The 24,445-nt window shown below is 43.5% G+C and overlaps 1 protein-coding gene across 5 annotated transcripts in view; it reads left to right on the top strand.

Annotated features, from left to right (window-relative positions):
* The first annotated feature begins 15,852 nt into the window (after nt 1-15,852).
* Nucleotides 15,853-24,445, top strand: part of KAT6B (lysine acetyltransferase 6B) — a 118,262-nt gene continuing 109,669 nt past the window's right edge. Inside the window, exons 1-2 of one of the 5 annotated variants that reach the window (XM_027805493.2) lie at nt 15,853-15,966; nt 23,510-24,405. In XM_027805493.2, the coding sequence (XP_027661294.1) occupies nt 23,785-24,405 (621 nt within the window). In that variant the 5' untranslated portion in view covers nt 15,853-15,966; nt 23,510-23,784. Of the gene's footprint in view, nt 15,967-16,412; nt 16,559-17,802; nt 18,092-23,509; nt 24,406-24,445 lie in introns of those variants that run through there. The other 4 variants (XM_027805494.2, XM_005439207.4, XM_055720603.1 and 1 more) reach the window with 4 other exon arrangements.

The raw sequence follows: 24,445 nt of genomic DNA, 5'->3' as shown, positions 1-24,445 counted from the left end.
GTAGGTTTGATTCCTGGCTGAATCCACCATTTTTGTTCTTCTGCGAAGGAAAATGGGTTGACATTTTTGCTGAGATCATCAGTCTTTAAAAGCTGTGGAGATTTGGAGAGGAACAGCCTGTCAGGGAGCAGCAAGAACTGGCTCTCTGCAGGGGAAGGTGAGCTGGGAGCTGAGAACAGGAACACAGCTGGCAGGGCGGCATTCTCACCAGTCCCGCAGCCACCACGTGAGGCAAGCAAGGCGGCTCCGGTGAGGGTGAGGAGGGTCAGGTGCAGCCCAGTGAGCCCCGGGCAGCTTCGTGGTGGAAAGGCAGGTCTGGAATCAGGCTGGAAGTCAGCTGCAGGTCACGGTCTAGATCCAGAGCAGTGGGCCCAAAGCCAGGGATGGGCACGGCTGCGACACAACAGGAGCTTCATCTCGGATGGGGGCCAAATGGAAGGGGCTTAGCTTAAAAGCAGGTCCCGCAGGAAGCGCTATCAGCCCTGGCTGAGGCCTCCCGGCAGCGCCGCGTCCAAGGCCAGCGAAGGAGGTGGGGCAGCTCTCGGCTGCGTTAGCTCCAAGCTGGCCCTGAGCCCAGGCAGCCAAACAGCCAGGAGGGGGGATGCTCTCAGGGCCCTGAGACAGCCCTCCTCTTTCTGTGTTTGCTCTTGCTTGAGGCATGGAGGAATAAGTCAGAAAGTTGCTATGAGATGTGGAATGCTCCCTGATGGTTTTAAAAGCCATAATCTTCCCTTTTGGATTTAGGCTTGCCAGATATAACTGCTGCTTGTTGCCTGGTGGTCCAGCAAATGGTTTTTCTAACCCTATGGAGTCTGAGGAAATCATGAAGCTACTCAGCACCTGCCGGTGAACATTCTGGTGGATGGAGAGGACCCTGGCCCTAAGCACAATGTGAGGTGGATGACCACCTGGGAAGTCTAAGGTGCAGAGTCATAAATATTAAACCACAGAAGCTGAACAGCCAGAAATGAAGCACGTTGTTACAGCTGAACAAGAATTACTTTTTTTTTTAAAAAAAGCACACCAAACTCTTTCTGTATGTGCACAGTTTAAATGGGAAAACAATTTCACTGCACCCATGTAGTGGGGGTACAGAGCTGCTCCTGTACTCTCAAAGCTACATAAACTCACCTAGGAGCTGGACTGGGGTCTCACTTGGGCTCTGAGTCCTCAGCCAGTCCCAGCACAGCACAAAAACTGAGTGTTGCAAAGCAAACTGCCAGGGAACTCCTCGTACTGAACTACAAGAAGATTCTTGTCCCATAATTGGGATCTGCATATTTGTTTTGATTGTTTCATTGCAAAATACCTCAGTGAAGCTACAAAGGATATATTTGACATCTGTTGCTGACAGGTTTTTCTACACCATTCACCAAAGCAATGTTTTGTGCACCTTCTCTCTTATTCTGTTTTCTACATGAATTATCCATGCATTAACACAATTTACAATCACTTTCATTTTTGTTACTGTTGCATTCTGATTTTATGGGTAACTTTTTTTATTAATTCCTTCCCACCGATTTGCCTGAAGGTGAGGCTTCGTTCTGCGCCAGCACTGCCCTGCTACACTGCATCCCGCTTCCCGGAAGAAGGTCCATGCTGTCAGCTCCATTTGCAGGATGGCCTAGGGAGAGACGAGCAGTAGTACCAGGCTATCAGTTTCTTGTGGAGGTTCTGCTTAAATTCCAGGGTGCGACATGCGCCTAAAGGACTTTCCCACTTCAGTATCTCTGTCAGAGCTGCTGTTTGAGCGGATGTGGCGAGCCTCTTGTTCAGACTCAGCAGCTGTTGCAAAAGGTACGTTTCCACTCCAACCAAACAAGACCCAGCCTGAATCTGGTTGGAGAAACAATCCTGGAGCCTTAGGATCTCCACCCCCTCCCCCAAATCTCTGGTGTAGATAGATTAGTGAGCACAAACAGGGTAGGAGCAGAATGAAATTATTCGTGTTACAACTCTCTTCTCAATTTACTTGGGGATTGCAATTTTGGTCTTAATCTTGTTCCTGCACTTTTTCCTGGTAATCCGCTTTGTTCTGTTCATTTACATTATTTTAATAGCCTATATATAAACCCATTCTAACATATCACTGCGCAAAAAGTATGTGTGCATATGCATGTATGGGCATGTGTCTATGGTTTTATATAGCTATCAAGTCATTTGGGTTTCAATATAAAAGTCATTGTCTTAGATTTTTAAATGTGGTGGCAGCTCTTCAGGGTCCTGGCCTAAAATTATTGTATTCATTTAGGGATAAGATTGTGTTGGACCTATGGAAGAATTTTAAGACACAACTGCAAAGTGCAACATAGATATAAGATACATTTTGGCTTCTTCTATCTGATTTAAAAACATATGATATGGAAAAAAATCTGAAATAAAAAAATCAGAAATCAGCAGTTGGTAGAGAAAAAAAGTGGTGTTGTACAGAATGAAAATATGGGTAACTTTCAACAGCAAGGTGTATATCCAGGTATGAAGTGAAAGGGAACAGGAATGTTTGGCTGGACTTTAGGATGGTTCTAATAATGATTCTTCCAACAGACCATTCAAGTTCCTATGGCAAAAAATATTTGCCACTCCTTTTCCATGTGCAATTTTGTAAATCAAAAGGTGATGGATATTGCAAAAAGTCCTGAGAGTATATGGATGAGTTTTCCAGTGAGCATCCAGACTACTGGAAATGTCACAGGCCCTTTAATTTAGCCTTGCTAGCACCAACACAGCCCTTTCACGGAGTATTGCCTTCACTGGAACTGCTCACGTACTCAGATGTTTGCAGTGGCATTTTTGTGCATGGCAAACTCTTGCAGTATGGAAGGTTTTCTTTTCCCTGGCAGTGCAATATGCAAATACACTCCACTGATGCAAAACTGAGCCCACTTAGTGCAGCTTATCATACTGAAATAGCCTCATCAGTGCAAGCACCCAGCATCCTCTTACCCAGGCTGTAATAAGATCTCAATGACATATACAAGGGTTTGTAGGATCAGATTATTATTGGTGTAACATTAAAGTCCTGCTCTGTGTGGCAGGCAAATGTATAGCGCTTTTCATGGCGTTTTATAAAGAAAGCTTGAAAACACAGTGCATCTATATATCTGGGCATATCAGCATTAATGGCCCTGAGCAGCCCCACTGGGGGCTTCCTTACTAGCCCACCCCTGCCCAGGAGCCCCAGTTCAGCTCAGCCCTAGGCTTTGTAGCAGGAGCGCTGGTTTCTGTCTCAGCTGCAGCAACACCTGTGCCTGGCCATGGGCCCCCATTTATCCAGCCCACAGGCTAACTTCCCAGCTTGACCTTGACTCTGGCCCTGTCTCATCACCATGGACCTGCCTGCTCATCGCTATACCCAGTACAGATCCTGACTTGTGGATCAACTGCCTGGCTTGACCTCAGACCTGCCTCATCACCACAAAATTGCCCGGTGAGTTTGACTTCTGGTTAAACCTGGCCCTGATCTTGGGGTCTGCCCTACCCTGCTCCCTCGCTGCTCGCCCTGGGATACCCCTTGGCTCCTGGGCCACAGGGGGAAACTGACCCTTCTTGCTCCCTGATGCTGTACTAACAACTCATTATGTGCATCCAGGAACAAGAGAATAAAATTAAGAGACGAGTTACAGACTCAAGAAAACTTGTTAATAATGGAATCAGTGACTCAGCACCCTTGCACCATTAGGATGTGCCACATGAAGGATTTTTCCTAGTGTGTCTCAGACCCTGCTTCAGCAGTATGAAATATAGATCATGAATTAATTAGAAACAATTCAGTTGCATGATCATAAAATTGTTTTTCTTTCCATGAATGGATGTAACTTATCTGTCTCTGTCACAAGTGCTCCAATTTGTCTCTGAATTGGACTCAGGACCTTTGGAGTTTCATTAGGGATTTTAAAATTATACATGTGGTTCCAAGAACCTCAGTCCTTTTTGGGTTTTAAATCTGTCTAGCAGCGGAAGATGATAATTCTGTTTTCTTTAATACAGCCATAAGGCTCCCCATGCACCAGAGAAGCCTTGTACCTAGAACAGGTGGCAGGCTACTTCTGCCCAGCATTGCAGCAAGGGACCAGGTAGAGCAGAAGCAGAACCATGGCCTGGAGGCACAAGCCCTGAGGAACCTGCCAGGCCCAGCTCTTTCTCAGTTTTCCTGATGCCCTTCAGTTCAGCACCACATCACACACAGCCTCCCTTTTCTCTGAACTTGCAGTGACTGCTGTGCTCCATCATGAGAGAAGATGAGTTTTGTCCCTGGCAGATGCTTGTCTGTCTTGGAAGTATATGTGCAGTTTGGAGTGTCAATTTTCTGGACTCGTGCTAAAGACACCTTTGTCAGGGGAATCTGGTATGTAGTGGGGCTCCTTGGTGTGTATGGGGGATGGTTTTATTTCTTCACGGCTCACTTTGTGGCCTGTCACATCCTTTGATCTAAAAAAAAAGCTAAACTGTACTAAGCCTCAACAGTTCATAAAGCTGTATTCAAAAGCGTAAGATGCTGCTGAAATCCACTGTTGTTCAAATCCACATGGATCATGTAACGTCTAAAAGCTTCTTTCCCCACAACATGGAGGAGATGAATTTTAAAAACAAACAAACACACACCCCCGCAGCTCCCCCAAGGTCAACATGTAGTCATTCAACTCCAGCAGTCAGTCCTGTCTGTAAAGAACAACGCACTTAATACTGCTAGCCTCATGATGGAGATCACAGTGGTGTCAGTTCTCAAATCTAAGAGAAATAAAGGTTCATGTTCCTGTCCCAAGAGAAGGCAATTGGTTTTGAAGGGCTGTCAATCTAGAAATTTCAAATACAAACATGTACATGTGCCAGCGAAGTCAGTCTTTGACCGTATGAATAACCTTTCTCCAGCCTGGATGGCGTAGCTGAATAGCGGTCTTTGGCACAACTGAATGTGCTGGTGTTTGTTTGAATCTTTCAGCTAAAAAGTATTTCCAAACAGAAGGCTAAGAATAAGATGCTGCAGGTTGCTTAATTGGTTACTGGTGAGGAATATGGCAATTGCTTACCCCAGATAACCATTTGCAGTAAACACTAATAAAGGAGAAGAACTGATTTAGGACTATAATTAGGGTTGCAATGGCTTAAAACCCAGTAGAGAAAGACTGAACATCAGGAATAAACACCTTGCTGCTTTCAGGTGGGTTTTCTGTGAAACGCTGGGGAGGTGTTGAGGAAAACTCCACCCGGGTCGCTTTAAGGTAGCTCACTGAGAAAAGTGCACAACTGAGTTACACATTTATTCTGGACTTTCATTTGCGGGTCATCTTTAAATCTAAAGAACGCATTTCAGGGAGCAAGCCCACTGAAAGAAGTTAAATTTGCCAGCTTTTCTTCAATTGGATCTACGTTCTCTGCTTTCTTTCTATGATCCTATACTTGGAGCATATAAATAACTAAATCATCAACCCAGAACCATTAAGTCCTTTTCTCCTACCTTCTCTCAAAAAGAAGAAGAAAAAAAAAATCAGATAAATTGCAAAGAGAATTTTAACTAGGTAAAATCAAGGAAATTTCAAATTGAAGTAGGCCCTTCTGTTTAAACAGTGTTTAATGCTGTTACTGATTAGAATCACAGTAGTGCCTAGATGTCTTAGCTGAGATTAGGCAGGGGGGGTAATGTCACTTTCTTTCTACTCTAGATTAAAAAAGACAGTCAAAGGAGGTATTACTGTCTCTCTATAACAGAAGATGAAACTCTTGGAGGTTAAGTGACTTACTGGTAGGAAGTCTGTAAGAAAGATGGGAAATGAAGCCGGAGCTTCTGAGTTGCAGTTTGGTGCTTCGTTCCCAACTCCTTCCCTCTGTCAGGGAGCTGTGTTCAGGCAGGGCTCCGAGGTTTGCTCTTACTTGACCAGTACATTGCTACCTATGCAAAGTGGGATCTACGGTGCTCGGACCAGATGGGCTTTGCAGCAGGAATTGGAGCCGGTTAACGTGGCAGCCTGTGGGTTAATTCTTTATGAAATGAGATTGTTGTTCATGTGTGTCGTGCAACTGCACTCAAGAGACCCAATTTTGATTGCTTGCGTTACCAGCTGGGAAGTCAGAAGTTTGTAATTTTAGAAGCAAAAGGAGAAATGTAATTTCCTGGACTATAGATGATTCTTTTTAAAGCAATTATCCAATATCTATAGAGTCAACATGTAAACTCCGTGATAATTCTTTTCTAAGAGGTTAATTGTTATAATAGGAAAAAAACCTCATATGCAGCAATTGAAATTGAGTGGGTCTGTCACTATATTCAGAAACCCCTTCCCAAGCTGAACATGTTCTTTCTAATAATCCCCAGCATTTATACAGACAGGAGCATTTCTGAACTCCAGCTCTGCTTCAACAAGAGACAGGTTAATGTTTTTCCTATTTAACAAACAAGAAAACTGCAGCAAAGTGCTTTCAGCAAGACTAGAAACAGCACCATGTATTTAAAACTCAAGAGATCCTGCTGCCCACTATTGTATTTAATCTCTTCAGCCATATTATTTTCCATTAGACTATTTGCTCTGATAGCTCTGGATAGCTGTGGGTCTGAAGCCAAGGAAAGATGTTTTTTTTTAAAAAAAAAAGGCAAGTGAAACCCTGAAAGAAACAAAGGACATGTAGGCTGAGTGGGCAAAGGGATGTGAACGAGAATGCTCTATTGGAAGTTCCTGGGTTTTAGGAATATGTTGTTAATGTGTATAATTTCTCTGTGAGGATGTCACTGCTATTTTACAAACATTAATGATTTATTTTTACAGATTCCCTCTGCAGAATGTAAATAAAAATAGCTTATTTACTGTCGTTCCTGAAATGGCTACGTGTAGGCACAGAAATTCAGGGCCTGATTTTCAGAAGAGATGACAAATTATGTATATATAAAAAAAGGTCAGGCTTACTTTTCCTAGATCTAATGAAGATGGAATTATTTTTCTTATATTCCTGAATGTTCTCAGTTTACAGATAACTATTCAACTATGTTTATGTTTTAATTTTTACCAAATTATGGTGTTGGATTAAAAAGTCAACATTTGCTAATAAAAACACTGAGTTTATTGTAAATGCTCATTCTTTGAGATGCTGCCTGCACTCATAAAGAGAATTTCTACCTCCACAAGTTTACAACGTAAATTGTATTTCAAATTCTACCACATCCAATTCTTAGCATAAGGAAAACCTGTAGTATAAGAGACAATTTGATGGTCTCTAAAAAAAAATGCCAGCGAGCCCCCAAATTAGAAATACATATTTCCAATATAAATAATTTCCAATTTGCTTATTCAGTTCAACTGCTAATTGAATGGTCTCCTATGTGTCTTGGCATTTGCAATGACAGCATTTGTGAGAAAGTTATTTTTATGATGTAATGTGGGAATTTATTACATATATTTGTAGATTCCTTTCCTGTTAGATAATTTGCTATGTGCTATCTTTTTGATTTTTTTTTTTACGTACCCCTTGCTTCCCAGAAAGAGCACTGAGGCCACAGATGAGCTCTTTATTTAACTTTAAATTATTTTAATTTAGTCCAGAGTTCCCAAAGATTAATTATTTTGTGCACTCTGCTTCAGATTGCTTCATTTGCAGGAAATTAATGTTCAGCATTACTTGGAAGTGAAGGAAAATGAACAGATCATTTTTAAAAGTCTGTCATTAAAACCATATACTTTTTTTTTTTTTTTTTTTTATTCCTAATGACTGGGATTTTAAATGAGCCATACAAAATTAAGCCCAAACATGGAAACACTTAAGCTATGATAGTGAGCTCATCAGTCAGTAGAAACCTTTCACTGGTTTTAAAGGATTTGGGATTATTCCCTGAAGCAGGTGTATAACTTCATAAATGCACGCATGAGTATCCCCACTGAAAACTTCAAGGCTATTCAGTTGCAGTCACACACATCTTGTTCAGACCACAGCAAAGGTGAGTGAGGATTGATTGAGGTTCTTGGTACTACCCACCTCCTCTCCCCAGACTGTCTGTTCAGGCATAATTACATCTGTAATCACTCCCTAACCCGATACAGTTTAGCTTATACACTTTTAATGGCAGGTCATTTCTAGGGTGTCTGAAAGTTCTTTGCACCTTCTGTGGGGCTGCTTGCCTGTAAACAAGTGACAATCCAGGGGATGACTCATGGATGCGAGTTAAGCACCCAGCTCCTGTGGAAAAACAATATGAGTTGATTAACTCCCAGCTGAGCTTTTGAAAATATCCAACTTTGCTCTTAGGCCACCTTTCAGCTGAAAATAATGCATAAAGAATGCTACTGGTTGCAGTGGAGCAGAATATTCACCTTAGCTCAGGCGACATGATATCTCACTTACCAGCAATAAGCTGTGTTAAAAAGATTGGGGTGGGGTGGGGGGGGGCGGGTGGAAAGGAAATCTGGCAGCCCAGAATTAACAGAGTGGGTGAAATACTGTGAGGAGCAAGAGAGACAGCGGTGGATGTTATGGAAAGACACAGGGTCTGATTATCCAGGCGTTGAGAGGAATGGGGGGGGGGGGGGGGGGGGGGGGGGAAGAGGGGATGTTCTGCAGCTTAATTAATGGAAAGAGGCTTGTGCATCTGACAGCAGCCCCTCTGCAAGGTGAATTCTTTCATAAAGAGCCTCATTCATGAGTTGCCAAGACATCCACAACCTATTCTTGAATTCACACAAAAATTAAAAGAAAAACAACTGACTGGCTAATTTAGCGACTTGCAGGATGCAGCTGGTGCTACTGTTTTCACAAAAATAAAGGCCTTTTCCCTTCCACCTCCTAGCCATTCCAGTCTTCCTCCCCACCCCCAGCTATTTTGTATCCTGCTGCACCAGTGAGGAGTGTGACAACTCCTGACTTAGCTGGCACTGTGGGATATCGAATAACAAAGGGGAATAATATCAGGATAACAGGGGGGTTCTGGCCGGTGCTAAGGAAACAATTCTGACAATCTCACTGCTTGCCCAGGTCCTGCCATCAGCTGAGAGGTAGAACTTCCCTCCTTTTTTTTTTTCTTTTTTTTTCTTTTTTTCTCTCTCTCTTTTTTTTTTTTTTTTTTTTTTAATGAAATAAACCAAGGGCTTCGTTATGCTGGATAATGCAACTCCTTCCCTGGCATCTTGATAAATCACCAACTACCTATCCCATGTATCACTGAGGAGACAGTTTGTGTAGTTCAATGTGTATGAAGAAGATACTTCATGTTTCCAGCACTGATACATTATTACCTCGGCTCTTCCTAGCTACTACTTCACATCTCATATTACCTGACACAAAAAACCAAGTCTCTCCTGCCCCCCAACTCCCTTTCTGCTCAGATTTTCCTCCCTAAAGGATATTTAATACAAAATCCTACTGTGCATGATAATAATCTAACAACCAGAGTTAGTCAGGTCGGGAGCCCTAATACAAGCAAACCGCTAGCTATGTTTAAAGCAGTGTTGAGCAAATCTAAAGGTTTCTGAAAGGGTATTTGAAATTATGTGGTATATTGCCACCTGACTCTGACAGGCCTCCTAGCCTAGCTAACAGAGGTAGAGTTGCTCTAGCACCAACAGCTATGAGAAGTGACTGAAATAAATTGTTTGTGCAGCCAGAGCTTTATTTAGCAAGGGAACCTCTCAACTAATGCCGCCAACAAAGAAAGTAAAGAAAACATCATACAGGCCTAGCTGAAACCCCAGCTGGAGCTAGCAGTTTGGTCCTTGAGACCAGCCCAACTCCTCTTGGTTCGAGCTGCAGAAGGAGAAGTCTGGAGTGGAGGTTGCTCCACTTCCAAACTATACAGACCAGCCCTAAGGTTCTCCTAAGCCTGGGCTCAGCAAATTCAGAGCTGCTTTGTCACATGGGCTATTTCCCAAACTCCCATTCTTTATGAGAAGGTGGGTGTGCCAGGAGATGCTGAGCAGAAGTTGAAAGGGGAAGGTGCTCCAACCAGCTCTGCAGAAGGTGAGGGGTTTCACTGTCTGTTGAATCTGAAATGAGGTGGGTGTGCTTTTTGATCATATTTCTTATAGCTCTGGCTGCTTGTCTAGTGCTGTCGCACATCAAGGGTTGGGCAGCATCAGAATAGTCTCCAAATGATGTGGCTGGTGTAACAGCATCTCCAGTTATTTCAATTTCTTCAGCTTATTAATAAGGTTTTAAAAAATGTAGTGGAAACTGGATGAGAACGGGATTAACAAAAATATGGTCAAGCTCTTTCCCTCCCCCTTTCTCTCCATGTTTCTTGGCAATGTTTGACCAATAAAAGACTGCCAACAACTTCAAGTCTGGAAATTTTCCCCCAGCTAAAACTGAACTAGAATGTAGTACACCCACATCACAGTTGGAAGTTGTGCGAATTTGTTCAGTTACATTAAGGACTGTCAGGATCCTTTGGAGGCTCAAAGTAACCTTATTTAGCAAAACTGCCTTTGCAGTCTCTTTTATTGGCTTCTAAGTAATCAGGATGGCCCTTTTTTCATCTGAAGGGCTCAGCAAGTGTGATGCCAGGCTTTTTGGAGAGGTTTCCCCCCCTCTCCTTCTTGTCCAGTTGGATCTGGAGAAAGTTATAAAAGTAATATTCATCAAAACAGAGGGTGAGAGAGTATTCCAGCAGTTTGGAGAGCACAGAAAGCTGTTGGGAAACTGTGAAAGGGATTTTGTGTGCGCTCTAAAAAGAATCCCCCCCTCTCATGAAGTGACAACCCAATATCCCCAAAGGGAACAGCGGGAGGGAAACCTAAACCTGTCGACAAAGTCAAACGATAATGATTGGAGAGTTAATTACTTTAAAGCTCACAAAGACAAGCTGAGGTGTTAAAATGGCTCCTGCAAACACCAGCATCCTCCCCTTTCACCTAACCTAACTAATGGCAGCAGGACAGTAGCAAGAAGGACCTGAGCAGCCCCTGATTATGGCAGCTTTAACTAGCTTTGAGCAAACTGATTTTTACTCATTTTCAATTCCATCCTTCATCTCATCAGCTGCCCTCAGCAAGTATTACCATAAATGTGTATAAAAACATGAAGCTGCATCAGGTTCAGTGATGCTGGTTGATATAGAGTCCTGCAATATCCCGGGCCTTCCTCTTGGGATCAGCCTAGAAAACACTACTCGTGCACACAGCAGCAAAATGCTTCCTGTCATATCAGTGCGTTTTACATGGCAAAAGGAGAAATTTAAATCCAGTACAGCTATAACTAACAATTTACTGTGGAGCCTAGGCGCTAATCCTTTTTTCTCCAGCAAATTTGTTTTGAGTCACACTTTATATTAAGATTCCATTTGTGAGGTTTAACACAAGATTAGCAGGTGTTTCTATGTAAAATGTATAAAGTTTAAATATATCGGTAGCATTATTCAGAGGATGATGAGCTATTGTTATCAAAAACCCTATTGACCCATTGGACTCATGGCAATTGATTACCATTTATTAAAGCATCTATTAATCACTTACTAATCCTTTCTCTTGGGTGTACAAATAGAACCTCTGTACGCAGTATTGGGAGATACTGTGTATATGAAAGACACCATCTTATAGGATACTATCACGTGTAAAAGACACCTGGGTTTTTTCTGCTTTACCTTTAGCCTTTTCCTTTGCACTCCTAAATTCTATTCAGCCTGTTGCTGCTTTAACAGGTATAATAGTTAATGCAGGAAAAAGATATGCTCCTGCTAAGGTTTCAAATGTGCGTTAGCAGGCCACTAGTTTCTTCTCCATGATTAGCACTGCTACTCTATCAGCGGATCTCCCGTGGCTAGAGCAGGGCCTTTGGAACTCAGGTGGCCAGATTCTTCCTTGAGCTGGCATGCTCTTCTAAGTGCTTTGCTCTATGCTCTGTATCTCTGGTTGGAGAACAGAAAAAATAATATCCATTCACCTAACAGAGCTCTTATAGGAACTAATTAATTAAGGATTGTAAAGTGCTTTGATATAGCAGTGCGGTATATTTGCCAGAGTAGAATGGAACATGTGGGATTTATTATAAAAAGTCACTGTCTCCATCCCTGTGGGATGACAGCTGATCTACCACAAACATTTATTTCCAAATTACAGTATTATGCCAATTACAACTCCTGATTTGAGGCTGTTACAGCGCTTGCTTTATAATCTGTTCACTTCAGGAATTTAAAAGCCCCCAAATCAGTAAGGTGGCAGCAGGAGACTATTTTATACTATTGCGCAATTTTATTGAATGTAATAGATGCGACAGCAAATGATCAGAAAATATGCCCACAGGTTATTCACTTTGTGTGTTTCTGTGTGTGTATAAAGATATGCATGTATATATTAATATAATCTATATTTGTATTTATTAATAGTGCTTAAATTGGGCAGTGATGCTCTGTTGTGTGCAGCAGTGCACACATACGTAAACCAAGAAAGATTCCATTTGTATTCAGAGGGGTAGACTTAGTTACACAGATTAATCTTTCAGATTAAATAACAATACAAAAGCAAAACAAAACAAGGAAAAAAGGAAAAGGCTCTTTTAATGCAGAAGGAAAATGAGGTTGAAGGTTAGGGTTATGGGAAGCTGCTGAACCCACGGCAGGTGAGCTAAGCAGAGGAGGTGGTGTTGGTAAAGGATATATGCGTTCAGCTCATCAGCAGGGATGTGCTCGGGACAGCACCAGAGGCTGGGAAGAAATGCGCTGCACTCTTAGGATAACGCTTCTCCCCAGGGTCACTTCTTTCAACAGCCTATGCCAGGGGAGGCAATTTCCAGGTGACGGTAGCCACATACATGTGGTTATGTATGGTAATAATAGAAGGAATACCCTGGCTTTGTTGAAGCCATAGGAAATTTTGGCAGACTTTAACGGGGGTCAAGACTTCACCCTCTAGCAGCTCCAAAGATAAATAGGGATCTGTCACCATACCAACATGGACAACTACATAATTGTTTCTAAATATGTAACAGCCTCACTACTTCCAACGGAACTGCACCAGCGATTAAAGCCCTCACAGGGAAATTCTTATTCTTATGTGTGGCAGTAATTTCATGCACAAGAATTTTCTCACTGATTTCAAATGAGTGTTCAAACTCCAATTTAGCATTCTTTTTTGTATACTGCTGAATTTGGGCTGCATATGGCTGGGCTTCATTTAAGCAGTAGTCTCCAGCTCGTCTTACACCACTGCTATACATATAGCAGTTTTAAGATTTTGATTTTTGAGAACTGAATTTAACTCAGACCATGCTCAGTCCTTAACTTCTTGCTTTCTCTCACTTGTGGTCCAGAAATAGCAACCATACATGCAATTTTAGAATAAACCTAAGGACTTCTGGAGAGAAGGATATCATTACTACATACACTACAACATATATGTGCAACCGAATATATTTTTTCACAGGGGGAAAAAAGTCCTTTAAAGATGGTATTTAAACTATAATTAAAGCAAGGAAATTAATGGAACAGAGCGAGCTGGTCCATAGTACTTCTAAGAGCAGATGAGAGAAAGTAGGTTCGATTTTAGACACTTTTTTTTTTTAAATATCAGGCACATCTTTTTAGCAGGTGGAATGGGTCTATTCAACGTGTGGGTGACGAGGCACCTGTTACTGCTCAGGGGCAATTTAACTATTGTACTTCACCAGGCTTGTAGTGGTTATGGCAGAGTAAACCCCCCAGAGTCTGACAGTAGAAGAACATGCTAAAGTGTGAATTTTACTGCTTAACACTAACTTCCTTGATGGGCTTATAACTTTTCCATGGATGTTTTTAATGTAGCTGTTTGGCTTTTTTCATATGATAAACCAGAAACATTTCTTATCTAGATCACAAACCAAAATGCACGCAACATGTTAGACATTCTCAATTAGATCCAAAGTGTTTCAGGTACTTATGGCTTGTCTGGGTAACATGCGCTGTCTCAAATTGAACCGCCCTAAATTCATGATGCAATTCTTTTGAAGTCATTATTTTGGGAAATAATGTAATTGACAGTGGTAGTGGATCTAAGTTCGCTGGAGGATGATTCATGTATAAAGAGGTTCATGTGCTTAACTTCACAGTTTACATAGTGTTAAGTAGACCTGTAAATGTCAAGATCCATAGGAATCTCTCTTCAAACAAAAAGTTCTTGAATATGTTAAAAACTGGAACGCAACACCCAATGACGTACTGTCTTGTAAAATTTATTTTTAGGAAAAGAATTAAATTAAGAAGAAGGAATGAAAGTATTCAGACCAGAGGCTTTTATGGTTTTTCTCTGTGCTATTACTTATGTCTTCAGCACACTCGTAATTTCAAAATGGCCAAACCGACTGCGAGTTTTCTCCAGTGTTTTTTTTTTTTTTCCTGAACTGGGATGTGGCCATGCCAAGTTTCAGTTTCAAGAGATTATTTTTCTGTTTTTACCCCAACCAAGTTGGAAATTTCCGGGAAAGAGGAAAAGAAAAAGTTTATAATGGAAATGTTGACACAGCTTTTGGAATAGTGTTGCAAATGTGATGCTCTGGTCCAAATTGTGCTGTAATGATTTATATTGTTTCCAATAATTTAAAAAATATTTTCAATCACAGCCAAGTCCTGAATAATGCATGAATGAACCCTGAAGGATTCTCCAACAAATATTAGGTCACTACACATTTCAATTTCTCACTCTATGATTAAAAGGCTGCATCTGGCAGCTAAGACTAAAGCCTCAGTCAACAGGTATGGTATGGTAGAGACATGCTGGAATATTATTTTCACCCAGTAGCTTTTGGTAAGTAGGTCATTCAATTTTACAGTACTCTGAAACATCACCAAAGAGCTTCCTTATACAGTATCTCCAGCAACTGACTCTGAAAAAGTTGCACTAAACCTTAACGCTTAGTATTTTATTAAAGAAACTTTGTTCACTTGCTGGTCTGTATGCAGTACATGATCTGGAAAAGACCTTCTTAATTTATTGTAGAAGGTCATTTTCCACCCACTCTAAAAGGAGAATATTACTTTTTTTTTTTCTTTTAATTTTATCTTTTCTTCTTTGGGACCAGATATTTTTTGAAAACTCTGCAGACAGGCACCTAACAGCAACACGTCCCCCACAAGACATGGAAAAGGGAATGCCTCGGAGACCTCTGAGGTGGGTCATGGTTTGGGGAGACGGGGGTGCTTAGCTAGTGATTGCTTGAGTAGATGCTTAGGTAGGTAATTACCTTTCCCTCCCTTGTGTGGTACCCTCTGGTATATACCCTATGGCATTTTGGCACGCCATGCGTTGATGAGAAGTGGCATTTGCTAGCCACAGCTGAGAAAACCCAAAACTTTGACATGGCAAGCGGCCTTCGGCAGCATGGCAAAAACGCTTAAACAAACTTTAAGTCCCTGCATGTTATCACCTTGTCCTTTAAAATATATCCCTCACAACGTCTTGTTACATTTACAGCAAACTCAACGGGAAGACATCTGTAATTTGTTCACCCTCCTCCTTTCATCCCTCAGACTAATTATGGTTGCCTCAGACACAGCCCTCTTCCTCGGGACCGAGGAACTACGGCTCCAAGCCCTTCAGGAAGGATTTCCCAGAGCCTGCCTGCGGTGGTTCTTCCATCGAAACGTTTTAAATGGCCCCACATGAGAGGAAAAGCCCAAGCCAGCCCCCCGGGGCCGGCGGGAGGCCCCCCGGGCGCGGCGGTGACCACTTCCCCTCAGGCCGCCTTCCCGCCCAACGCGCCCCGCAACGGCCACCCGCGCGCCCCGTCCCTCAGCCCCACGCCGCCGCCAAGGGGACGCGCCTCCCCCCAAACTTTATTGCCTTTTTTTTTTTCTTCACCCCTTTCTTTCCCTCTTTTTTTTTTTTTTTTTTTTTTTTTAAGGGAAAAAGGTGGGGGGAGCTCAATTTCCCACTTGCCAACAGCAGATAAAAAAAGTGGGGAGGGACCTCTTCTGTCACAGCCTATGTAGATTAACCTTTCAATTAGCTGTTATCAGGTCCTGTGTCTTAGCACCAGTCCTCGCAATCTGCGTCCGCTCTGCATCGCGAAGGCTGGAGGTCTGGGGTGGGTTTTCTGTTTTAATTTCTAAATTAATGATAATTGTTCGTGTGGCTCCCCTCCCCCGCCTCTCCCCCGCCGCGAGCTGAACGCTTGTGTCTGATCTGCCCGTCCACCTTTTAGTATTTTGGAGTGAGAAGAGGAGCCGCGCGGAGCAGGAGGAGGAGGAAGGGAGACAAGGTATTCTCTCTGTATTCATCTTCCACCCCCCCCCCTTCTCTTCTCTCCCCCCCCCCCCCCCCCCCTTGCGAAGGGGCTTGGAGAAGGTAACTGGTGCAATCAATCCGCTGGCTGGGGATTCCCTCCACCCCCTCCCCGGCTCGTCTGGCTCTCCTGGCTGGGGCTCTTCAGTGTGTATGTGTTTGGGGAAGGGGGTGGGGGGAGGCTGTGTTGTTGTGTTCCTGGCTCTGCTTGCAGCCAGGAGAGAGAGCGAGAGAGCGAGCGAGAGACAGAGAAGGAGAGAGAGAGAGAGAGAGAGAGAGAGGAGCCGCGATCGCGTTTCAGGGGCAGCACATTCCGCAGGAACCGCTGCTGCAGAAACACACACAGGCAGAGAAAGGAGGTCATTGCAAGCAAAGGGGGGAAACCTGCATCGGAGGTTAGATTCCCAGGAGTTTATGTGGGGGGGTTATAGGGAGCATGCGATGGGTTTTGTTTTGCGTCGGGTGACAGGCTGCAATTTGCCATAATAACCCCGTTTCCCTCCCCTCTCTCAGCGCAGGGGGCTTGTCACTAGGCTGGGTACTTTTTTTTTTTTTCTCTCCCTTTTGCATTGGAGGCTGATGCACGTGTTTGCAGACACTTGCGCTTGGTAAATGCATTGCAATGCTGTGCGTTTTGCAGGGGAGGGGGAGCAGCAGCAGGAGGTGATGGCTGGGCTGGATGGGGTGGGGAGAGGGGGGAATGGAGCGGCGGAGGGAGGGAGGCAGGGGATGGCTGAGGTTTTTGTGTTGCATGCTCCCACCCTGTCTTTCTGAGGCGGCAATTGTTCCTTCGCAGACGGGCTGACAGAGAAGTCCCTGGGCTTCGCATGGCGAAACTTGCGGGGACCTGCATGTGGCTGTTAGAGCCGGGAGTCATTGTCGCTGTCCCCGTTCCCACCCCCTCCTTCCCTCCCTCCTTCCCAGCGCGGTGTGGGGGGTGCGTGTGCGCGATAAGCGGCTGCCAGTGCCAGGCACCTTGGGAGGGTTACGCTGGGAGCACGCTGTTCCATCTCGCCCGCCCGGCCGAGCGGCAGGATCGGAGGCACGCGCGTGACGCGCAGGATTTAAAGGTTGCTTGTTAGTGTGTGTCGCGGGCCCGCCCGCCCTGCCGGGCCGGCTCGGGCGGCCGCCGCCGGTAGCTCTCGCTAGCGATCACCCTCTCGAACAAACTTCAGGAGCGGGTGGGGCGGCGGCGGGTGGGGGAGGGTAGCGAGGCCGGAGGGGGGGAGCCGGGGGGGGGGTGGGACACCCTGACGGACGGCAGTGGTAGCCAACGGGAGGGCGGCCTTGCGCGAACGCTCGCCTCCACTTGTGGCGGGTGACCAATGGCGAGCGTCGGAGGCCCAGCAATGAGGCGGGCCGGGCTGTGGCGGGCGGGTGGGCGGGCCGGGCGGGTTGTGTGGCGGCGGAGGCTGCCAATGGCAGCCGGCGGCACCGCCCGTTTTCGCGGGCAGGCGGAGTTGAGCGTGGAGGGAAGGGGCGTGCCTCGTGATTGACTCACCCTGCCTTCCAATGGGAGCCCCGGGCCGGTTGCTGGGCGGAACAAGGCTGGTATGGGCGGATGACGGACGCGGGCCCGCGGCCTGTGAGCGCGGAGCGGCGTGTGCAGGGCGGCCCAATGGCGGGCGCCGGTGGGCGGGGCGCGAGGGTAGGTAAGATTTTAATGAGACTCCATTGGGCTGTAATCAGTGTCATGTCGGATTCACGTTAAGTACAACAGGGCGAAACAAAATGGCGGCGTAGGTGAGGCAAGCCGAGCCGCGGCGGTAGGGGGAGTCGCGGCGGCCGCCGGCAGCGGGGCAGAGCGGCAGTGAGGGCAGCCGCCTCGGCGCAGCCCGGCAGCGGGAGCAGGGGAAGAGCCGGCAGCAGGGGGAGCCGCTGCGGCGCCTCGAGGAGGCTCCTCCCCCCGCGGCCCCGGTCCCGCGGAGGTGAGTGGTACCGGGGAGCGGGGGGGGGGGGCGGGCGGCTCGCAGCCTGCCTCCCGCCGGCACGGCGAGGGGGACCGGGGGGACCGGCGGGGGCGCTGCCCCTGGCACCGCCCGCCTGCCATCCCCGTGCGGTGGGTGCAGGTGCACGCCGTCCTGCGGGGTCGCCGTGCCCCGGGGAGCGGAGCCTGTGGGCTTGGGGGTTTTGCATTGGGAATGAGAAACCCCAGAATAAGGCTTGGGGTGTTCAGAAGGCAGCCCTGGCTCGGCCCTGTCAGATACAACAATGCCTTGGCGCTGGGCGCTAGGCGTGTTGCGAATCGCCGTGGCTTGGGTATACTGCAAAAATTTTTAAGCAAGTTGGGGGGGGGGGATATTCAAGCCTCTCAAGCCACGTTTTGGAAGCGATGTTCGTATCGTGTTTTCTTCACCCAGACCCCACCTTTTGCATTCTGTCACTGAGCGTTGAAATTAACCCACTCTGCAAAAAGCAAACAGATACCCCTTCTGCTGTAAATCACTTTCTCAAGAAGAAATGTTTTCAGTGGAACCCTCTTCCCAGGTTAAGTGCTGGCAGCGAATATTACCTTCCCATGCTCCTTTTTGTTCTCCAGTACCGTATTTTAAAGTGCTCAGAACTTCCAGGGAAGAGGGTGGGAAGGGTGAATTTGGGTGATTTTGCTGGTGTCACGTTGTGTTGATGCTGTTTCCTCTGGTGGTGCTTGCTGCTGTCATGTTGTGAACTGCTTTTTAGCCTATGATCTTAAAACTAGCTTGCGGGGTATCACAGAGCGCGTGCGCATCGTTGGTTGGATTTGCGTGTACTGCTCTTACTCCCCACATCCCCAAGTCTTTTGCTGAAGTTACTGTGTCTCCTCATCTGTCTGTTTAAAGAGTGTGCAAGTGTCATTGCTCTATCTTGTTCCAGTTGAAAACTGGATGTTGTATAAAGGCTAATACAATAGCTGGCTTCATGATATGAGTAATTTTAGGAGTGTCATGTGTGCTGGAAGTCCTTGCCAGGATCTGCTTTCTCTCTTTTTTCTTTGTAGGTGTGCGTATTTTGCGATGGGGAAACAAATTATCTTGCCTCTTTCGCATCATTAATTGAGATGGGGGTGGAATACAGAGTTGATTAGCTGAGGAACTCGAAGTAATGCTTGGAGGAAAGAAAAATGGCAAAAAGCTTACTGAAAGCAATGGCAGGCTTCTTCCTCCTCCCCTGCTGCAATCCTTACCTGACCCTGATGCTGCAGCAGAGAGCTGGCCTGCTGCTGCTGCTTCTGAGTGTGTGCAGAGCAGGTAGGAGGGAGCAGAATGAGATTGTGCTTTACAGGTCACCAGCAGGTTGCACGGGTTGCTGTCTTTCTGCCCCCCCACCCCCCCCACCCCCCTTTTATTTTTTTGGTAGTGGTTGTAACCTCAGGTTGAGGTTTTAAAAGTTTAACTGTGTTTAAGATGGCCAAAGCAATTTTTTCATTAATTTCTCAAAAAAAAAAAGACTAGATTGTATTTTTTGAAATGCTTTTGGATACTTGTTTTTATAAACTTGTAATAACTTAGTTTTGTTTCTTGGGGGGAGGGGAAGAGTAGGTGATTATTTTTGTGTGTGTGTCTTTCTGACTACACAGCTTGTTTTCACAGTCTGGATCACTTGGAAATAATTCCAGATACTAGTTCAGTCTAAAAAAGACCTTATTACAGGATTATAGGATTACTGATGACACCTAAGATTGACATGTTCAGTCAGTGCATTCTTTAATTAGAATCAGCTGTACAATAGGTGCATGCTTTATAGAGGACATATTTGCATTCATTCTAAATCCCAAGCTTCAATTTTGCAACTTCTTTGTATTTATCTGATAATTTATGACTTAGGTAAAGGGACAAGCCTTGACTAGAGATGGCTTTTCACATTTTAAAGGTAGTGTATGGTACTTAACCCTCTAAATGCCTATGTTATGCAGCTCTTCAGTAGCAAACTTGTTAAAAGGTTTGGTTAGTGATACAGTGCAATCAAACTTTCTCAGATGTTCTTACTTTCAAAATAAGATACTGTAGAGTGTAGAAGCTGAAATGTGACATAGAAGCTTAATGACTGTTGTCATAAAATTTGGAAGTGGTCCTGTGCACTTAACAGTCTGGAAAATCTACTCTGTGATTGGAAGGGTACTGTTGAGGGTTGGATTAAAAGTTATTTAATTACAAGGGATGAAAATTAATAAATAGGTATGAGTGCCTGCTACTAATTTATAATACCTCTTAAAAATTGCTATTTCTTCAAAAACTGTTTGGGCAAGCAGCATACTGCTTATACTAAAGGATGTATGACCACCTTTTTCTGGTTTTGGTGAAATTAAGTTCTAAACTTAGAAACCTGAATGTCATTCTGAACTTCCATGTGTCCTCTTGTGTTGAATCTGGAAAGTTTGTTTGTAAAGCAGTTTGTTTTGTCTTTGTCCAGTCACTTAGCATGTATATGCATATATTTGTGTATTGCCAATCATGAATCAATCTGCCCTCACTTGTTTTATGAAAGGCCTGGATCAGTTATATTGCTGCCAAAGACGTTTGTTATTAAGAGGTTGTTCTGAATCTTGCATATGGTAGACCTTGTAGACCTTGTCACAGTGGTTGTGGAGGTCGGGGGTGCTACGCTTCAAGTACCTAGGCAATCAGAGTGGCAGAATAACAAGAGATTGTAGCTTGTGGTAAAACAACTGAAATTGGATCAGATGAACCTTCTGTGGTTTCCTAAAGCAGAAGGAACGTAAGATTCTGTTGGAAGCAGTGAATTTAAGGTGTCTTGATTTTCCTTTTGAAATATCCTGTCCTGTGTGTTGGAAACTGTGCTTCTGCTGATACTCTCAGCTTGTGTTGATTTAGTAGGCGCAAGTATGCAGGAGGCTGTATTACACGCAGGGAGTTTTAAGTAAATAAGTAAAAATGTAGTTCTGAATGTATATTGCTGTAAAATTCCTGTACCCCAAGCAGCAGACACTACATGAAAATACAGGTTTATGCTCACCTTTTGCCACAGTCAGTGGCCAATAAAAATTCCTGCAACCCACAAGTTATATAGCATTTACACAGAAATGTTCATCAGTGTTCAGGTGCTTGGAACAGACCCTGCACTGTGTGTTCTGGAATTTCATGGTAGTGATGTGGTTGCTTGTATGAAATTTAATACAACAGTACTGCAGTAGGTTTAAAAATGAGGTGAGTATGTCTGACTCAGCAAATGTTCAGCATTTAGTTAAGTACTGACTATCTTCATGAAGACTCATAGCAGAATGGCCTGACTAAGTAACTTTTAAAGTAGCTTTCTAGGAATCTGGGTCTTTATATGTAGCTGCAGAGATCTTCCAAATTCATAGGGAGAGTGTATAAAATAGTCTCAAGGTGAGTGAACCTCAACTATATATAGACTTCTCCTTTTTGTTCTATCATGTTTTCAGCGTCAAGAGTTGTGAGAGGATTTGTGGGATTCATCATACCATGGAAACTTTTTTTTCTTCCCTATACTTGTCTGCATTTTGCAGCTACAGTGTTATTTTGGAATTATCTGAAAACAGTGAATATAAACAATTCTGTTAGGGGAAGAATGGCTTTTGCTAGCTGGATTAAATTAAAATGTGTGTTTACAGAACAAGTTATTGTTTTATTACAAATACTTGAAACACACAGAACTGTTATCAAATATAACTTGCATGAGTACAGACGGAAGCAAGACACAGAATCCAATCTATGTAGGTCAATAGGGTTCAGTATGAGAAACAATTAAACTTTCACGCCCTGCATTTGTATCAGGAGTGTGTCTTTTCATTCTGGCAGTCAGTTGAACTTACATATTTATAAATCTGTAAGTGCTTAAGCTTCAGTCAAACCTAAAGAATGACGTATTCATAAAATGAATTGATTAATCATTTCTGCTATTTGGGTATAGAATAATTTATTTTCACCAGTAACCAGCTTCTTTTTTGTTACTAATCATCTTCTGTAGATACAATAACGTGTGAAACATGATCTGGAGTTTATATTTAAAGAGATTTTTGAGGGGGTAGAGTGAGGAGAAGGTGTGGGACCGAAAGGTTGGTTGTTTGGTTTTTTAATACTCTTCACACTTGCAGAGGAATCTTTTTAACAAGTTGAAAATAATTTAGTTTGCTGAATCAATTCAGGGTTTTTTTCCCTATTTATAATTTACTCAAGTTTTAAACATGATTCGAATGCAAGATGACTTGAATAAACATGAGGTCCAAGACTTGTGTAATCATATCTATTATTGTTAGTTACAGGCTGCTTGCCATAGCTTTATAAATGTAGTTTCAGATTAACTCAGTTTTAGGTTTTGCTGTGAAGCTGGTGAATTTTCTACTTTACAGGACAACCCATTTATTGATAACAAACACTTCCCTCTTCCAGTTTTTACTTACTTTTGTTTGAAGTGATTATACAATTCTGTTCATGTCTTCAGAAGTACTCCCTTGCATATAATGGCAGAGAAAACTAATACCTCAAACATATTTATTCATTCAGTGACTACTGTCTTAGTTTAAGCTGTGTGGCTTTTATATGGGAAGGAAGAAAAACAAATAAATACATCGTCTTGTAAAATGAACAAACTCCTAATCAGGATGTTCTTTCAGGTTTCTTAGAAAAAGTTTTTGTATCCACTGAATTTTCTATTGGAGTAATATATTCCGTAATAAGTAAAGAAAATTATTTGTTAAACTGTAGTTGCCAAAGTGTATTTTGTCAATGTGATGTCTTATATGTCTTCATGCTGACAGTGTATTTATGTGAAAATGCCTCCTGTTACTTATTTTCATTTCAGTTCTGAAGTTTGTATAAAAAATGTGTGCCTCTACTGCACGCCTTAAGAATGAGAAGTGCCTTTGTGATTCCTTCCTGTACTGTAGGGTACCTAGGTATTAATGAAGGATGTGATACTAGTAACTTGGTTCTGATATTTTGGTTTATTCATTTGGGGTTTGTTTTTGGGGTGTGTGGTTTTTAGTTTTTTGTTTTGGTTTGTGTGTGTATAATCTGTGCAGATAGTAATTTTCCTATAGTAGTGGATCTAGAAATTATTTGTGGGTCTGTTTGTTTGTTTTAGAGAACATTTTAGATCTCTGGCTGAATGGAAGTTGTCCCACAAGGCAGTAGTAGGTTAAGTTTGGGGGTGATAGATTTTAGGAAAACTAAATCCACTAAAGGGTTATGCAAAGTGGAAGTATTCTACAGTTACTTGTTTGGTGTGGGGTGGGAATTGGTGAATGTTTCATATAATCTCACAAAGATTTTTGCATACTGCAACATCTATAGCGTGAATGTATGTCTGAATGCATTCAGTTTCTTTTTCGTACTTCAGTGTTAACTGTATTCTCTCCCTGCCTCTTCTTTTTCTCTTTTTTAAAGGTTGCAACAAACTGTCTTGTAAGGATGTACCAGTATCTTCAGAAATGAATCCTTTCTACCTTTCCATAGCGGTAAAGTAATTGGAAGTTTCAGTTGGCAGATATTTCCCTGCCTTTTTGGACTCCTCAGGATGGATATTTTTGAGATGCATCCAAGCAGTGTGTGGAGTCCTTTGGTTTATGTTTGAGGTGTGAACAACCTCTGAAAGATCTGCTAAAAGGATAAGGAGGAACCTCTATGGGTAACCCTTGGCTGGAAACAATTACTGGTCAACCATGGTAAAACTTGCCAACCCTCTTTATACGGAGTGGATTCTTGAAGCTATACAAAAAGTTAAAAAGCAAAAGCAAAGGCCTTCTGAAGAGAGAATATGTCATGCTGTTTGTGCTTCTCATGGATTAGATAAGAAGACTGTTTCAGAACAGTTGGAACTTAGTGTTCAAGATGGTTCTATTCTTAAAGTCACCAACAAAGGCCTTGCATCCTACAAGGACCCAGATAATCCTGGACGGTTTTCATCTGTTAAACCTGGCACTATTCCTAAATCTGTTAAGGGATCTAGAGGAGCTTGTAATGAGCTTCGTAATGTGGATTGGAATAAACTCTTGAGAAGAGCGATTGAAGGGCTTCAGGAACCAAACGGCTCCTCCCTGAAAAACATAGAAAAGTATTTGAGAAGTCAAAATGACCTAGCAAATATTTTCAACAATCCTGCTTTTCAGCAGAGGTTGCGCCTGGGAGCCAAACGTGCTGTGAACAATGGGAGATTACTGAAGGATGGACCTCAGTATAGAGTTAACTATGGCAGTTTGGAAAGCAAAGGAGCTCCAAAATACTCCAGCACTTTCCCAGCTTCTCTTCCACCTGTCAGCCTTCTACCCCATGAAAAAGACCAGGTAAGTCTGAAAAATGAAAGTGAATGTAGTAATGTAAAAA

Source organism: Falco cherrug, chromosome 9 (genome assembly GCF_023634085.1).
Source record: "Falco cherrug isolate bFalChe1 chromosome 9, bFalChe1.pri, whole genome shotgun sequence".
In the NCBI taxonomy this organism is placed as follows: Eukaryota; Metazoa; Chordata; class Aves; order Falconiformes; family Falconidae; genus Falco; species Falco cherrug.
This window is presented reverse-complemented; position numbering and strand designations above follow the sequence as displayed.